At 46.6% G+C, this 13,990-nt stretch overlaps 1 protein-coding gene across 5 annotated transcripts in view; it reads right to left on the bottom strand.

Annotated features, from left to right (window-relative positions):
- Window positions 1–13,990, bottom strand: part of UIMC1 (ubiquitin interaction motif containing 1) — a 39,626-nt gene that overhangs the window by 18,824 nt on the left and 6,812 nt on the right. For 4 of the 5 annotated variants that reach the window (XM_018915554.3, XM_018915555.3, XM_009091522.4 and 1 more), the window contains exons 3-5: window positions 8,124–8,211; window positions 3,038–3,162; window positions 1,542–2,699 (exon numbers count right to left, since the gene is read on the bottom strand). In XM_018915554.3, the coding sequence (XP_018771099.2) occupies window positions 1,542–2,699; window positions 3,038–3,162; window positions 8,124–8,211 (1,371 nt within the window). The remainder of the gene's footprint in view (window positions 1–1,541; window positions 2,700–3,037; window positions 3,163–8,123; window positions 8,212–13,990) is intronic. The other variant, XM_018915556.3, reaches the window with a different exon arrangement.

Genomic DNA, 13,990 nt, shown 5'->3' on the forward strand with positions numbered 1-13,990 from the left:
TCTTGCGCAAATAGAAGACTGGCAAATTTTGAGCTAGGGTTGAAATTGTAAAGTCTGTTCCCCCTCCCTTATTTTTTCACCTTGAAAATATCAGAAAGGCTACATCTCTCAGCTATGGCTCTGAGACAGCTCCCATGGTCAAGAGGAGTAGGTTACAAGTTACCACTCAGCACCACTAAAACCTCTTTTCTCCCCAAGAATTAATTAGGTATTAGCATTAAACAGATAATATTTTAAAAAAATACCACACAATTTTCAGTACTGATTAAAAGTTCATGCCCTTCCCAGCTGCTGTAGCTTCCCAAGGGCTTTAGAGTACACATCCACAGACCTCTAGTCACCCCAATCTTCCAGTATAATGACACCTTCATTTCCAGAGGAAAAGCTACAGAAAAAAAAAGTGCAGTTTGCTTTAAGAACCTCTCAGGTCTTTTGTATCTATCCTAAGGAAATGAAAAAGGGCACAAGTCAGTTCCTTTCCTCTGCAGATCACCTCTAAGGCTTGTTTAAATCTCCATCTGCTAAACCCGAGCCAAAGCACTGTCATGAAAAGTCACATTTCAGCACAGGCTGCTCTGCTCTTTTTCTGCAACCAGAAAATGCAGACATGACGTTTTTCCTAAGTGTTCAATATTACAAGACAGAATATAAATATCACAAAACAAGTTAAGTATCTTTCTAACACCAGGGTAAATGATCAAATACACTTGAAAACAGGAACAACAGAGCCAAGGCTTCAGTCATAGAGAAGATAAAGTTATACAATGATCCGGGAGTGAAGTCATTATGAAAAATGAGGGTTGGAAAAGGCTGACACAAACCTAAAATACAGCAGTAATAAATACTTCATCTGACTAGCAATCTGTTTAAACTTAGCAGTGACAGAAAGCTGCCTTCCGCTCCAGCAGGAGAGCCCTGACAGAGACAGAGGCTGACACCTAGTGTCTAGCACACCCGAGCCTGAGAGAAGGTGCCCAGCAACAGGACAAGGACAGGGAGCACCACCGTGGTGACAGATCACCAGGGCAGGCAGAAGATGCCTGCGACCACACAGAGCCTCTCACAGCCACAAGGAGAAGAGCACTTCCAAGAGTGAAGCACTTATGGATGCATATAAGCACGAAGGAGCAAACAGGAAAGGCTGCGCTGCAAGGACAAACCCACATTTCTGTCTGCAAAGAGAGCAGAGCTCTCCATACAGCCACAGGTTTATAAACCAGAGTTGGTGGTGGTCAGCATCACCTCTGTGTCCTCTGCCTTGGCACACTGCCAGGCTGCACCCTTCTGAGAAGGATCAGTTGGATGTGTCGCTCTCTGGAGCATTAATGATGACTGCCAGGCTGCTCAATGGCCCCTGACTTGTGAGAGCTGGGTGTCAGCTTGTACACTTCTTTCCACAGTAAGCTGTGTGGCTGGGGGAGGAAGTCCCTAAATTTAAGAGGGGCATTAAATAGCAATGCCTGCTTTGCAGAAGGGACTGAACCATAAAATGGACAGAAGGGCATGGCTGCTCAACCTCTGCTCAGTGGCAAAGCTCTTACCTGGCAGTAGCTGGTGGTCGGTTCATCATCAGAAGTGGAGTTCTTTTCTTCTTCCATGCTGTGCCCTGGACTCTCTGTCTCCCTCCTCTTTGAAGGGTGGAGCCAGGTGATGTTTTCAGACTCTTGTCCCTCTGTGTCTCCATCTTCTGTACCATCAGCCACCCCATTCTCCCTGCTTATCTCTTCTCCTTTCCCAAGCTCGTTTTGGTTCAAGGAAGGACTGGGCACAACCGGGTTACCAAACTCCTTCTTATGCAACAGCTGCCTCTGAGCCTGCTTCAGGCTCTTCTGGTAAACCTCCAGCTGACACAAGATGACTTTGGTGTACTGGTTGGGGTCTACCCCTTTGGGGCAGAAGGGGATGCCCCAGTAATAGTGCACTGTGTTCCTTGCCTCCTCCTGTTTGTGCTTCTCCTCCACAGTCAGCATGCGAAGATCCGGGGTACTGCCAGACCCCTGGTTCTGCTCTGCCTGCTCTGTGGAAACACAAACCTTGGCAGTGTGCCCAGGCTGTGAGCTGTGTTTGGTACCTGCTCCTCCACCACTCCTCCTGGGGCTGTCACACTGTTCTGTGGTCCTGTTCTTCCAGAGTGGAGTGGCTGAACTCCCAGCACCAGCTTCCCCCACGGAATGGCCAGTGCAGGGCAGGAGCTGCTCTTTTGGTTCGTGGTCTGCTGCTTCAGAAGAGCTGGAGGGGCTGTTGAACAGTCTCCGAGGTGTCAGTCGCCAGGAGCCTCCTGAAGCCACCTTGCCAAAGGTGGGACTCAAAGACGTGAAGTCCTCTCCCAGAGTGCTGGGTAACATGTTACTTGAATCACTTTTTGCTGGTGAGGAAGACTTTTCACTTGACCTTGTCACAGGCTGGCTCTTCCCCGGAGACACGATTATGCTGGATACTAGTGAGCTTTCAACGATTTCCTGGCTCAACCTCCTCAACACTACCAAGGGGCTCCGGGCAACATCCATCTGTCCATTCCCATCAGCTGTGGAGCTCTGTGAGTGGGAGCTGCAGTCAGAGGGAGGGGTGTCAGGGCAGAACGCCAGGCCTCCCAGGAGCTCAGAGCCTTCTTTCTCAGCAGGCTGGCTTTGGCCCTGTGAATCTAGTGCTTCCACTGACAGATGAGGAGATGCAGTCGACGAGTCTGAGGGCTGACAGCTCTGAAAAACAAAAGGTTCACTCTCCTACAGACGTGTTCTCTTTCAGCACAGCACAACCAAGGGCTCCCCCAGCACACAGGCAGCCATCCCATGGACTGCAGATCCCCCATCCCAAGTCAAAAGTCTGCACCCCAAAACAGGGACAGCTGGGGTTAGACTTCATGTTCCTCTCACTAGGAACAGTACAAAGCAATTACTCTGCAGCTGCTGTCATTCCAGTTTGTGCTGGGAATATCTATGCCCCACAGTAAAACTTTCTTTTGCAGCATGGTAAAGCAAGCACAGACAGCAATGTTGCTAAAGAACCCTGGTGAGCCTCTTCACAGAAGTGCACTTACACTAAGGCTCTCAGCAATGGCCTTCCTCAAGAGCTCCTCCTCTTCCTCTTCCTGACAGTTCACTTGTCTAGCCTCTTGCTCACTCATTTTCAGGGCTAGTGCAAATTGTTCCTCTTCAGTCATCTCTACAGCAGAAGAAACAGGATAATGTCAAGTCACAGCTGCAGGTGTATGTAAACACTCAGTGAATATCCAGCATGTAGGGAGAAATGGGTGAGAGTCCCACCTTCCCAGGAGGAATGCAGAGAAAATCATCTAAACCTCAGCTGTCCTGGAAAGATGTCAACAAAACTGAAGCAGGCAACACTAAATGAGAAAGGTAACTCAGGTCAGGAACTTCACCTCAAGTTTCTACAGCAATCTAAGCTCCCATTCCCCGAGTATATTAACTGCAACATGACATTTTATTTGCCATCAAACAACACACACTGCAGCTGCAGAATGCATGTTCAAGGAGAGAGGAAAAGGACAGATTTCTGAAGTGTGCTCATTTTTGCATTGCCTAGGCTCAGCAGCAAAGTAGGATAAACACATATTTAAGAGTCTTTTTTACTAACCAAGTAGCACACCTCACTGTCTTCTGACACAGATACCTGCAATACCACAAGAGACCTATCCAAGAGAAAAAGAGCTACATGTCTTTCACCCCAAGCCTCAGGTGGAAAGCTCTGTGGAGGATAATGTTACTTGCTTGGTGGTATTATAGAGGATATTTCACATGCATACAACCCCCTTCTGCTCACATCACCACTCTACTGCATCACTAAGTCAGTCATGCATGGGAAACAGGTTTCCTACAGTTGTAACTGCTATTTCAGCAGAAAATTTATTCCTGAAATATTCCTCGCTCCAATCAAACTAAAAGTCTAGACTGGCTATGTAGAAACAAAGCAGTTCGTTACTTTGGAAAACACTTATTTACTGAGATTCAATCCAACACTTTCACTCAGCTTAAAATATACAATGTCTGCAGAATGGAGTGCAGCTTGAAAAGCAACTCAACAGCACTCTCAGGAGCTGAAAAAATACATCTTCTCACTCGAAACAAATTGACAGATTTCCTTCAGAACCCACTTCCTCCAGGCAGAATCCTGCACACGCCATCTCATGCATGAACCAAAGGCTCGCACTCTCCGACGCTACAACATCTTTAAGACATGCCATTTGAACAGGGAGGCTGCCCAAGCACAAAACATGCCTTCACTGCAGCCAGCTCCAGAGACAGGCGTTTCCCTGGATAAAGATGCATTCACAAGGTGCAGGCTCCCATTTTCTATCCCATCCTCTCCCAAACACAGCAGTGCAGCCGTGCTCTGGCCGTATTGCAGCCCGTCCATGACAGCACTGCTGCAAGCAGGAGCATCCATAGAGCAGAGCTCTGCCCTTCCCCCGGCTCCTGGATGATGGCAGCCTCGTGCTCCCCCACCCAAGCAGGATCTGAAGCATTTTTGGACTGATTACCTTCAGATTCCTTTATGTGTCCTACTAAAAGAGCACTTAGCTTCAGGTTGTTGGTTTGGGGTGGGGTGGGGGTAATTCCTTTGAAAATTAAGAAAGGAGTTGAAGGGAAAGCAGACTGCAGCGCTTTCAGGGCTCATGGGGATCTTTTGTCCTTGGACAAAGTCACTCAATGATGTTACAGCCAGGAGGGACCAGGGCAGGAAAAAAAAAAAATCTTTAATGGAAAGCACAGTCCAGTGTATGGAGAAAGCTCCCAGCCCCAAGAACAGCAGCATTAAATTGCATATCACAGAGTCAATTAGGTTGGAAAACACCACTGAGATTGAGTCCAACCTTTGACCAATCACCACCACGTCACCCAGACCATAGCACTTAGTGCTACATACAGTCTTTTCTTTTCCCATAACACCGAACACCTTCCAAGCATTCAGAAAGTGTGTGCTGATTTGTTTTCCTGCCTAAACCATCACAGCAATCAGGCTAGATCCTGCAAACTCAGACATGTGCAGAAAAACTGGTGCACATGATCGGCACCCTGCAACACACGACTTTCCACGTGCTTCAACAGGGGCCTGAACATTTGCCAGTTCAGGCTATCAACATCCATGAAGCTTAATAAAAAGAAACATTTTTTGGCGAGTTACTGCTGTACATTTTGTTTTCTTCTCCCTCCCTGGCACAGCAATTTCCCCTCTGGGGACAGGGAATGTGCCAGACAAATGCTGCCTCTGGCAAAGAAACCAGTGACAAACAAGATGCACTTAGTGCACGTTCCAGTTGAGTAGGTGCTCTGGAGATGGGAAAAACTCGAGTTTAAATCCACCTGGCATTACTGTGGGGAGAGCAAAGAGCAGCTCAGCTCATGTCTTCCAGCAGACCTGACCTGCTTTAAGTGAAGCTGACAGTATTTCATGCTCCAGGACTGATCACTTCTCAGCACCGTGTGTTTTATTAAACTTGATGCTGATTGCAGCCGTCATAATTTATGATGATTAGAAACCCAGAGTGCTGTGTTAGCCCCCGACCACTGTGTGCAAACAGAGCTGGGGAGAGAGCTCAGAGCGTGTGGCGCGGGCTACAGGATCCCAGGAGAAGCGACCCCTCTCCATCTGGAGCGATGCTCAGCTCACACTCATCACTCGCCTGCCTCGCAGGAGCCCATTCCCGGGGGAAGCTCTGGCGCTGGGAATCTCACACTCCAAAATCCTCTCATCACAGGTCCATCCCAACGCGGCAGGAAATCCCAGCGCCCCTCTGGGGACCAGGGCATCCAAGAAACCCGCAGATGGGAAGGAGGGGTCAGAGAGAAACTGTTTTTAAGATACGGCAGCCCTAAACAAATTAAACCGTTTCAGAGCCTTTTTAAATGCTAATACAGCAATTTGCAAAGCGATTTATGTTCCATTTTGACATTTGCAAAGTGAATTAGATGCAAAACCCCACTAGTTGTAGTTATAACACTTACTAATAAGAGATTTACTCAAAAATAACAGAAATGAGGGATCTCAGTATTTTTACATATCCAAAGTGCAATTACAGTAAAAACATTCAAATGTGCTTTAAAGCACTGACTTCCTCTGGAAAAAGAGACAGACTTCTTTAGGTTTTGTATTTCCATTTATCCTGTCAGGATGAAACGTCACAGATATATTTTAGTTATGGCTCTAGGTTAGAATGAATAAAACCACAACAAAGCAAAAAAGGGAGGATACGCTTTATAACGAGTGCCTGCCAATATCCGAAATTTTCCAGTTTTGAGGAGAAAGAACTTGCTCTACCCAGAAGCACCCAATCTTTACAAAAGACCAATTTGCCTCGCAATTCAAAGAATTTATTTAAAGACACTGGGAAAAATAATTACTACTTCAAATCTTAATTTGCCTAAAAGCAAACACCAAAAGTCTAATTATAGCTTCCCACAAATGAGAACAGCCCCACCATCACATGTGCTTAAATAAGCCCCTGCTCTCCGACCGTGTGGCGCCAGGCACCCCCAAACTCAGACGAGCACACTAAGCAACAAAAAAAAGGCAGCTTTGGCTCCAGGAAAAGAAAAACTATTATTAATAATTTCAACATCTAGAAACACAGCAGAACTCCTCTGTTACACAACATCTGGAGAGCCAGCCCTGTCTCCTGTGGATTTTCTGCAGCACACTCAACACCTTTTGCACAGCACCAGCTCCTGAAACCCTACATGTTCAATGATGCAACGAGGACATCCAACTTCAGCAGATCCCTGCTCTTAGCACCATATGCTTGGTCACATTTTAGTGGCATCTCTAAGGGGGGGTTTCAGCTTTAATTTGGTGCTCTGTTTCCTTTGGGAGAAAAAGAAGAATGAGAAAGAGAACTCTTTTCCCATTTCTGACTTTGCTATCTTACTTGCTGAACACAGAATGCACAGTGGGTTGCAGCTCCCACAAAGAGCTGGGCTGTTCTGTGCTATGGCCTTAGGCCTCTATTAAAAACAATTTAATTCACACAAGCCCTGTGAGGACTGACAAGCCCAACTGCTGCTGCTTGCGGAGCACTGGCGTGCTCCATTTTGTTCAGTGATTGCTTTGGGTTTTGCAGGAGGCAACATCTCTCCCATTCTAAAAAGTCCTGAATTTTATGTGCTGGATGGACCACTGCCTCACAGAGCACAGGAACATGAGCAGAGACCCTCTGGGGCCTGGCTGCTGTAACATGTGAGGCTGTACAGGGAGCAGAGGTATGCTGGCCATGCTCAGTGGGCCCATCTGCCTGTAGATCAGAACATGACCAGGAACATCCCAGCCTTTAGCATCTGCTCACAGACTTATTGTCCATGAATGCATTTAATCCCTTATTAAAGCTGTTGATACTGACCTCTTCATAACCTCCTATGACACAAACTTCCAGGAGTTCACCCCATGCTGTGTGAAGCATTAGTGTCCTTCACCCGTTTTAAACCCATTTATTTTTTGCTATTTCCACTGATACACCCCAGGAACTGGTAAACAACAGCTCTGTGCTCAGCTGAGGCATTGCCTTCCCAATGGGAACTTCGATCCTAACAAAGCAGCCCCAATCTTCCCAGACTCTCCTCACAAGGCAGCAGTTCTACTCCTTCATGACTTGGGCTGCCCTCCTCTGGATGTACCACTTCGTCCTTGCTATGCAGAGGCCAGAACTGCACACAGCGCCAACACTTTATGTAACAGCAAAATTACATCAACTAAATCCCTGGTTCTTAACACCCTTCCTCATGATGCCCAATGCTGCTGGTGCTCTGGCTGCCCCCACACTGTGAGCTGATGATTTCAGAGAACTGTCAGCTGAGACTCAGATCCCTCCTGAGCGGCAGCTGTCGGGTCAGAGCATTGTGATGTTTCAGGGACAGACAGGAGCAGAGTGGCCTGGACAGGAAAGCAGTTTGTGACTGACGGCGCTTTCACATCAGCCTCAGACAGCTTTGAACCCAGTGAGGTACCAACACCCTCGCACACTTATTTGGAAGTGCAAAATTTAGCCCTGTGAAGGGTCTTTTCTGCATCCCCAGACATGTCAGAGCCTTTCTGCAAGGGAAATAATCTCTAACAGAAAGAGCAGAAGCTGTTCAGCACCAGACAACTTCCCAAGCCCCACAGTCGAGACGTACGTGCAATTTTTCTTTTAGCAGCAAACTTTGTTCGATCCAGCTGCTTTGTTCTCTTCTTTTGCAAGCCACTCTCTTCCTTTGACTCCTGCTGCAATGGAAAAGAACATGGTGAGTGCATGCAATATGTAAGAAATACTACCAGCTCCCTCCCCCCAACTACTCAGACACAAACACTGGTTCAAGAACAAGCGTCTATTTGAGTGAAATTTGAATTTCAAACGTAATTCAAACACATTCTGTAACTATTAAAAGCTGTGTGATAAGCATAACGAGCAAAAAGAGTTACAGACTGACATAAACAGAGAAGTAGGAGAGACAATAGACTTCATGCCAGTCACCACCATGCACTGCACCTGCTACCCATGATTTTAGAGAGAATTTGTTTGGCCTTGCTAAAACATTGATATTTGTAAGCACTCAAAAGAGAAAAACAGAACCTTTTTATAACTGAGCATCACACACCTGCAAGCCAGGACTGTTTCCTGCCATGCAGCTCCTAGTACTATGCCCAGGCAATTTCAAGTGATCCAAACTAGAATCCCTAACCATTTTGGAGACCCACACCAATGCATTCGAGGGCAGGAGGGTCAGCTGTACTTCTTCCTCATGCTATTCTCTCATTGTATTCATAGAATCAAAGAATGGTTTAAGTTGGAAGAGACTTTAAAGACCATCTCATTTCAACTCTGCCATGGGCAAGGACATCTTCCACAAGATCAGGGTGCTCAGACCTGGCCTTGAACACTTTGAGGAGCATCCACATCTTCTTTGGGCAGTATTGCCACAAGTATTCCATTTTTGAAACTTGAATACTTGAGAAACTTGTTGTCTCGAGGCTCCCTGGAACAATACTCCCATGAACAACTTAAATGCATGCTGCTTTAAGCACAAGGACTGCAGCACAAATGGGCATAGGCTTAAATGACACAAATTTCTGCAAGTTGCTGTCCTAACAGCTTAGGCAAGGGCACACATATTACCCAAGGCTGGCCCTGGACCCCTTCCAATTTGTGTCTCTAAATCAGGTAGGATTAGAATCAAATCCAGTGTTTCAGGCAGAGACCCACGCTTGGCCAGGACGGGCTTTGCACTGCTCCCTCTGCAGCTACATTGAGTTTTGCTGCCCATGAGACACATGGGCCACATGCTTGTGCCTCATTCCACCTCCTGTGCCAAGAGGAGGGCTCAAGGAGGGGCACGTGGCTTGGGCTACTTTAACACAAATAGATATAGTGATTATTTTGAGTGTCATCCACTTCTTTTGTCCTTTGCCCATGTTTCTGAACCTGTGAAGTCCTTCAGACTGCATCTGTGTGCTGAGTTTTGTTGAAGACATCTCTGGCTTTAGTGTTATCTGTAGATTTTATTAATCTATATACACCACTTGCTCCCTCTTACAGATCATTAATGAGGATGTTAAAAGACACACAGACCTAATATTGATCCTCTTGGCCTCAGCTTTACATCTCCCTCAGATGAGCCTCTCCTTTGTTCATCAGCAGCTCTTACTGACAGTCTTTTAGCAGGATTTCAATCCAGGAATGTTGCTATCTAGACCAAATTAAATTATTTATCCAACTAAGATTTTGCAAGACATACTATTAGGTGGTTTCCTGAAACCTTAATACATTACAGCTTTTACATGCCCTAATACCTACACCATTCCTCACTTCCACTGACTTAAGAATCACTTCACAACACAGCAGCAATCATGCTTGGCAAGCCCACACACACTCATGCTTGTGCCTAAGGGTTTTTTTCTGTTATTCCTTCTCTTCTGCACATAGACTGGTTTAGGTACCCCCTTTCCAAGATCTACCACTGTGTCTCCAAAAGGCTGCTTCACACCCAGATTCTCTCTTCCTAGGAGATGGACCCCAAGGTCCTGCTCAGGAGGTGAAATCCTCTCTCTTCCAGGGCCCTGGCATAGTGCCCCTCTCCACAGTTTGCCATAAACCATGGGATCTCCCATAGAAACTGCCCTGCCTTGGCCTGCAGCAACAGCCCCATGCTGACCCTGTGGGCTGCTCCCACCTCAGGGGATGGGGAACAGTCCATGGGATCACACGAGGATTGCACTAGGATTATCTGTTGGAGGAGGTTCAGCAATAGCAATAGCTCTCCTGCTCTCCCCCAAAACCCTGCCTAACAATGCTAAACCCAGCCCAGCTTAAAGCAGGGGCAATTTAATCCTAACAGGCTCTGTAAATCCCCAGCTCTTCTCTCTAAGCATCAATCTTCCCCTCATCACTCCTGCACTTGCTGGAAGGTCAACCCTGACACTCTCATCTGCAGCTCTCTTCCAGGGCATGGATGTGATTTATGAGCACACCAAACTTTCCACTGCTGGGAGTGCCTGTTCTGGGCATAGAGACACACTTACAGCATACACCACAGGACAACGTGGGGCTCCAGCACCTCCAGGGCTTCCGAGGGGAGCAGAGTGCCCGGCGCTGGACGCGCTGCCCGGATCCACAGCACAGCCAAGTATGTGCTGTTCCCCGTGCTGGTCCTGAAGAATCTCAACATTTACATCGGTGGCAGGAGCAAAATTATTGCAGGACACGTGTTGTAGGAACCTCATACATTCGAGAAAGATGTTTAAATTGCTCAGCAGCGTTTTACTGAACAGCCACGGTACAGTGAACCACTGAAGCAAAGCCAATTAATCCTGATGGGCCAAAATATATACACACATCTCAATTCCAAGAATTCTTAATTTATTTTTTTTTTTTAACCCAGAAAATAAAACATACCTTTTAATTAGGATTTATGGCTGTTTGTACCTCTGCTGGGAGAGAGCCCCACAGGCCCCAGAGTGCTCTGCATAAATGCAGGCGGGGATGGTAGAAACAGAAGGGGCCAAGAAAATTCAGAGAAGACAACAGGGCTTGCTCCTCCTGACCCAACCTTTTAATGCTCATCTATCTACAAGGATAATAGGAACTCAAGGGGCCTCTCAACCAACTGCCTTTCTAATAAGATCACTAGTCCAAAAATAATCTTAATCAATTAAAATATTCCCAAACTGCAGCCAATACTCTTAGTTACAAGGTCATCTCCAACACACATATCTTCCAAGGGAAACCAATTATTATAGTGGAGGCGAGGTAGGGACTGCACACCTCTGCTCAGTGCCAGCCAGGAGAGAACCCCCTCCTCCTCTGCTGTCAATTCAAGGCATAACAGCCAGAAGGAGCCCAAATTCTCTTCCTGTGTGTCAGGCTCTGCACTTTAATTTATGATGCTCTCTTATGAGCAATTTCACTGTCAGCATTGTACACAGATGAAGAAATAGACAGGTTTCCAAAGTCTTCCACACATTTAGTGGAAGGCAGCCACTATTCTTCTTCCTTGTTTTCGTAACCTGCTTGGTTTCACCAGACAGCAGGAAATCAAATTCCCATTTTAAAAATGCTTTTGCACATACTTAAGAGAACCTGACTCTGCCAGCAGAAACAGATACAGCTCCATTCATTTCTAAAAGCCCATAAATGGAAGCCAGTAGCCAGCATCCCACATCCTGCTCCCTCAAATCCACATGATAAACCACAGAAATCAGCTTCTACTGACTCAGGGAAGAAAAAGCTACAGCAGAATGTCTCCACCCCTAACAGTGCAGACTGCAAAGTCAAAAGGTCTGGGTAATTTTACTGCTCAACAGCAGTTGGGACCATCTAACAATAGGGCACAGCCAAACAGTACACATCCTGCATGAGAAATATGCAGATGAAAACCAGACTAATTTATTTTTAAAAGCCAATTAGATGTTGGAATTACCATGTTTGGCTCTTGCCAAGGCTGCTGCTGAAATTAATATCACACCCTACTTTATTAGTCTCTGACTTCAGTTCAGAATCTGTTTCAGCTTTGCTCTTTCAGCTCATTAGAACAAACCTGCTGGAAGTGGAGATGAACCACAAGACACAATGGGGATCATGCCAGGATATGCAGTTCCTGACACAGGGAGAGAGGACTCTGTAGGAAAAAGGGCTTTTACTGGGCTGTGAGGAGCCTGGATTCAGATCAATCTGATTTTCAACAAGTGAGCTCAGCAGAGCCATGAAGCCTTCTCCAGAACCAACTCACATTGCATTTCCTCTGGGAGATGGAGGCACTGGGTCCCTTGGCATCAGCAGAGCCCATGGAGACAGCAGGGCACTGCAGCAATACTCCCATGTGGCTCTGCTTCACTCCAATGGTCAGTGCTGTGAGGTGGCATCCTGGGATTAAGTTATTTTTATTCCTAGTAGCTGGTGCAGCACTGTTTTGGATTTAGTACAAGAATAATGATGATGGCACACCAATGGTTTAGTTGGTGCCAAGCAGTGCTTGCTCTAAATCAGGGACTTTGCAGTTTCCTGTGCTCTGACAGTGAGCAGGTGCACAAGGAGCTGGGGGAACTGGGCAAAGGGATATTCCACAGCACAGAACCTCATGCCCAGAGTATAAACAGGGGGGAATTGGCTGGGAGACATTGACTGCTGCTCAGGGACTGGGTGGGCATTGGTCAGTGGGTGGTGAGCAACTGCATTGTGGTTGCTCACTGCCTGGTCTTGAACACTGCCAGAGATGAGGTATCCACAGCCTCTGTGGGCAACCTGTTCTAGTGCTGCACAACCCTCACAGTAAAGAGTTTCTTCCATATATCTAACCTAAATTTCTCCCCTTTCAGTTTGAACCCATTCCTCCTTGTCCTATCACTACAGTTTTTGATGAAAAGCAGTTCCTCTCTCCCTTCTTTTCATTACAATTATTCTTGATATTATCATTAGGATTATTAATAGTATTATTATATTTTATCTTGTTTCAATTATTAAGCTGTTCTTATCTCAACCCACAAGATTTACTTTTTTCCCCCACAATTCCCTTCCTTGCCATGGGGTGGGAGTGAGCAAGAAGCTGCCTGGTACTTAGCTGCTGGATGGGATTCAACTATGACAGGTGGGCACTGCCATCATGGCTGTGACATTTCCAGTGCCATTCTCTCTATAGCAAGATGTCCCTCAGGCCATGCCTGGTCCTGAGGTGAGTGTCCACTGTCTCAGATGATGGAAACAAGATAAGGCAGTGGCTGGGTATTAGCCAATGCCTAAGCACACTTCCCTCTGCACCATAGTCAAAATCTGATCTGGAACATCAACACATTCTGCTGATTACCCCGACTGTGAGTATCTCCAAACACAGGAACACTCAGGCAGAGGGATGTTCCACACTGAAGGGAAGACAGGCCATGCAGAAATAGATGGCACCATCACCCTGAAGTCTTGTCATATGTTCCCTGAGGGCTGGCAGAGATGATGGATCTGGCAGAAAGAGCTTGTGAGACCTGATGCCAATTTTGTAAGTGCAGGCAGGTACTCTCAAAGCTCTCAAAGGATCTATCCTGGCAAAAGACCCTTCCAAAAGGTCCCAGAGCAGATCAGCAGCATTTGAGGATCAACTGCACTAAAGGCTGCAGGTCAGTCTAACAGGTCAGCACAACTTTTAGGCTGTGCTCAGAGTTCATGCTTAGCCAGGTCCTGTGCTGAGGAACAATCATCTTGAAGACAAGGCTTCAGGGGTCAAACCAACAGCCCAACGCAAGCATGAGGTTCAGGAGACCAGGAATTGTCCTGCTCAGAGAGAGCATTGTTGGGCACGACTTGAAATATTGTGTATTTGTGAATGAACATCCATCTTTTGGCACAGGCAACCAATTCCCCGTGGGATTAAACAGCCAAGGGAGATGGGAACCACTCGACTCATTCGGCATGTCTACATTTTCAGAGACACAGTCTGCACAAAGAAGGTCATCTCCTCTGGCTTCCACAGAGCCAGAGAGACTGTTCTTATATTGTCTGACCCTTTCCAAAAAAAGAGAAGAG

The sequence above is a fragment of the Serinus canaria genome, chromosome 13 (assembly GCF_022539315.1).
Source record: "Serinus canaria isolate serCan28SL12 chromosome 13, serCan2020, whole genome shotgun sequence".
NCBI classification, from domain to species: domain Eukaryota; kingdom Metazoa; phylum Chordata; class Aves; order Passeriformes; family Fringillidae; genus Serinus; species Serinus canaria.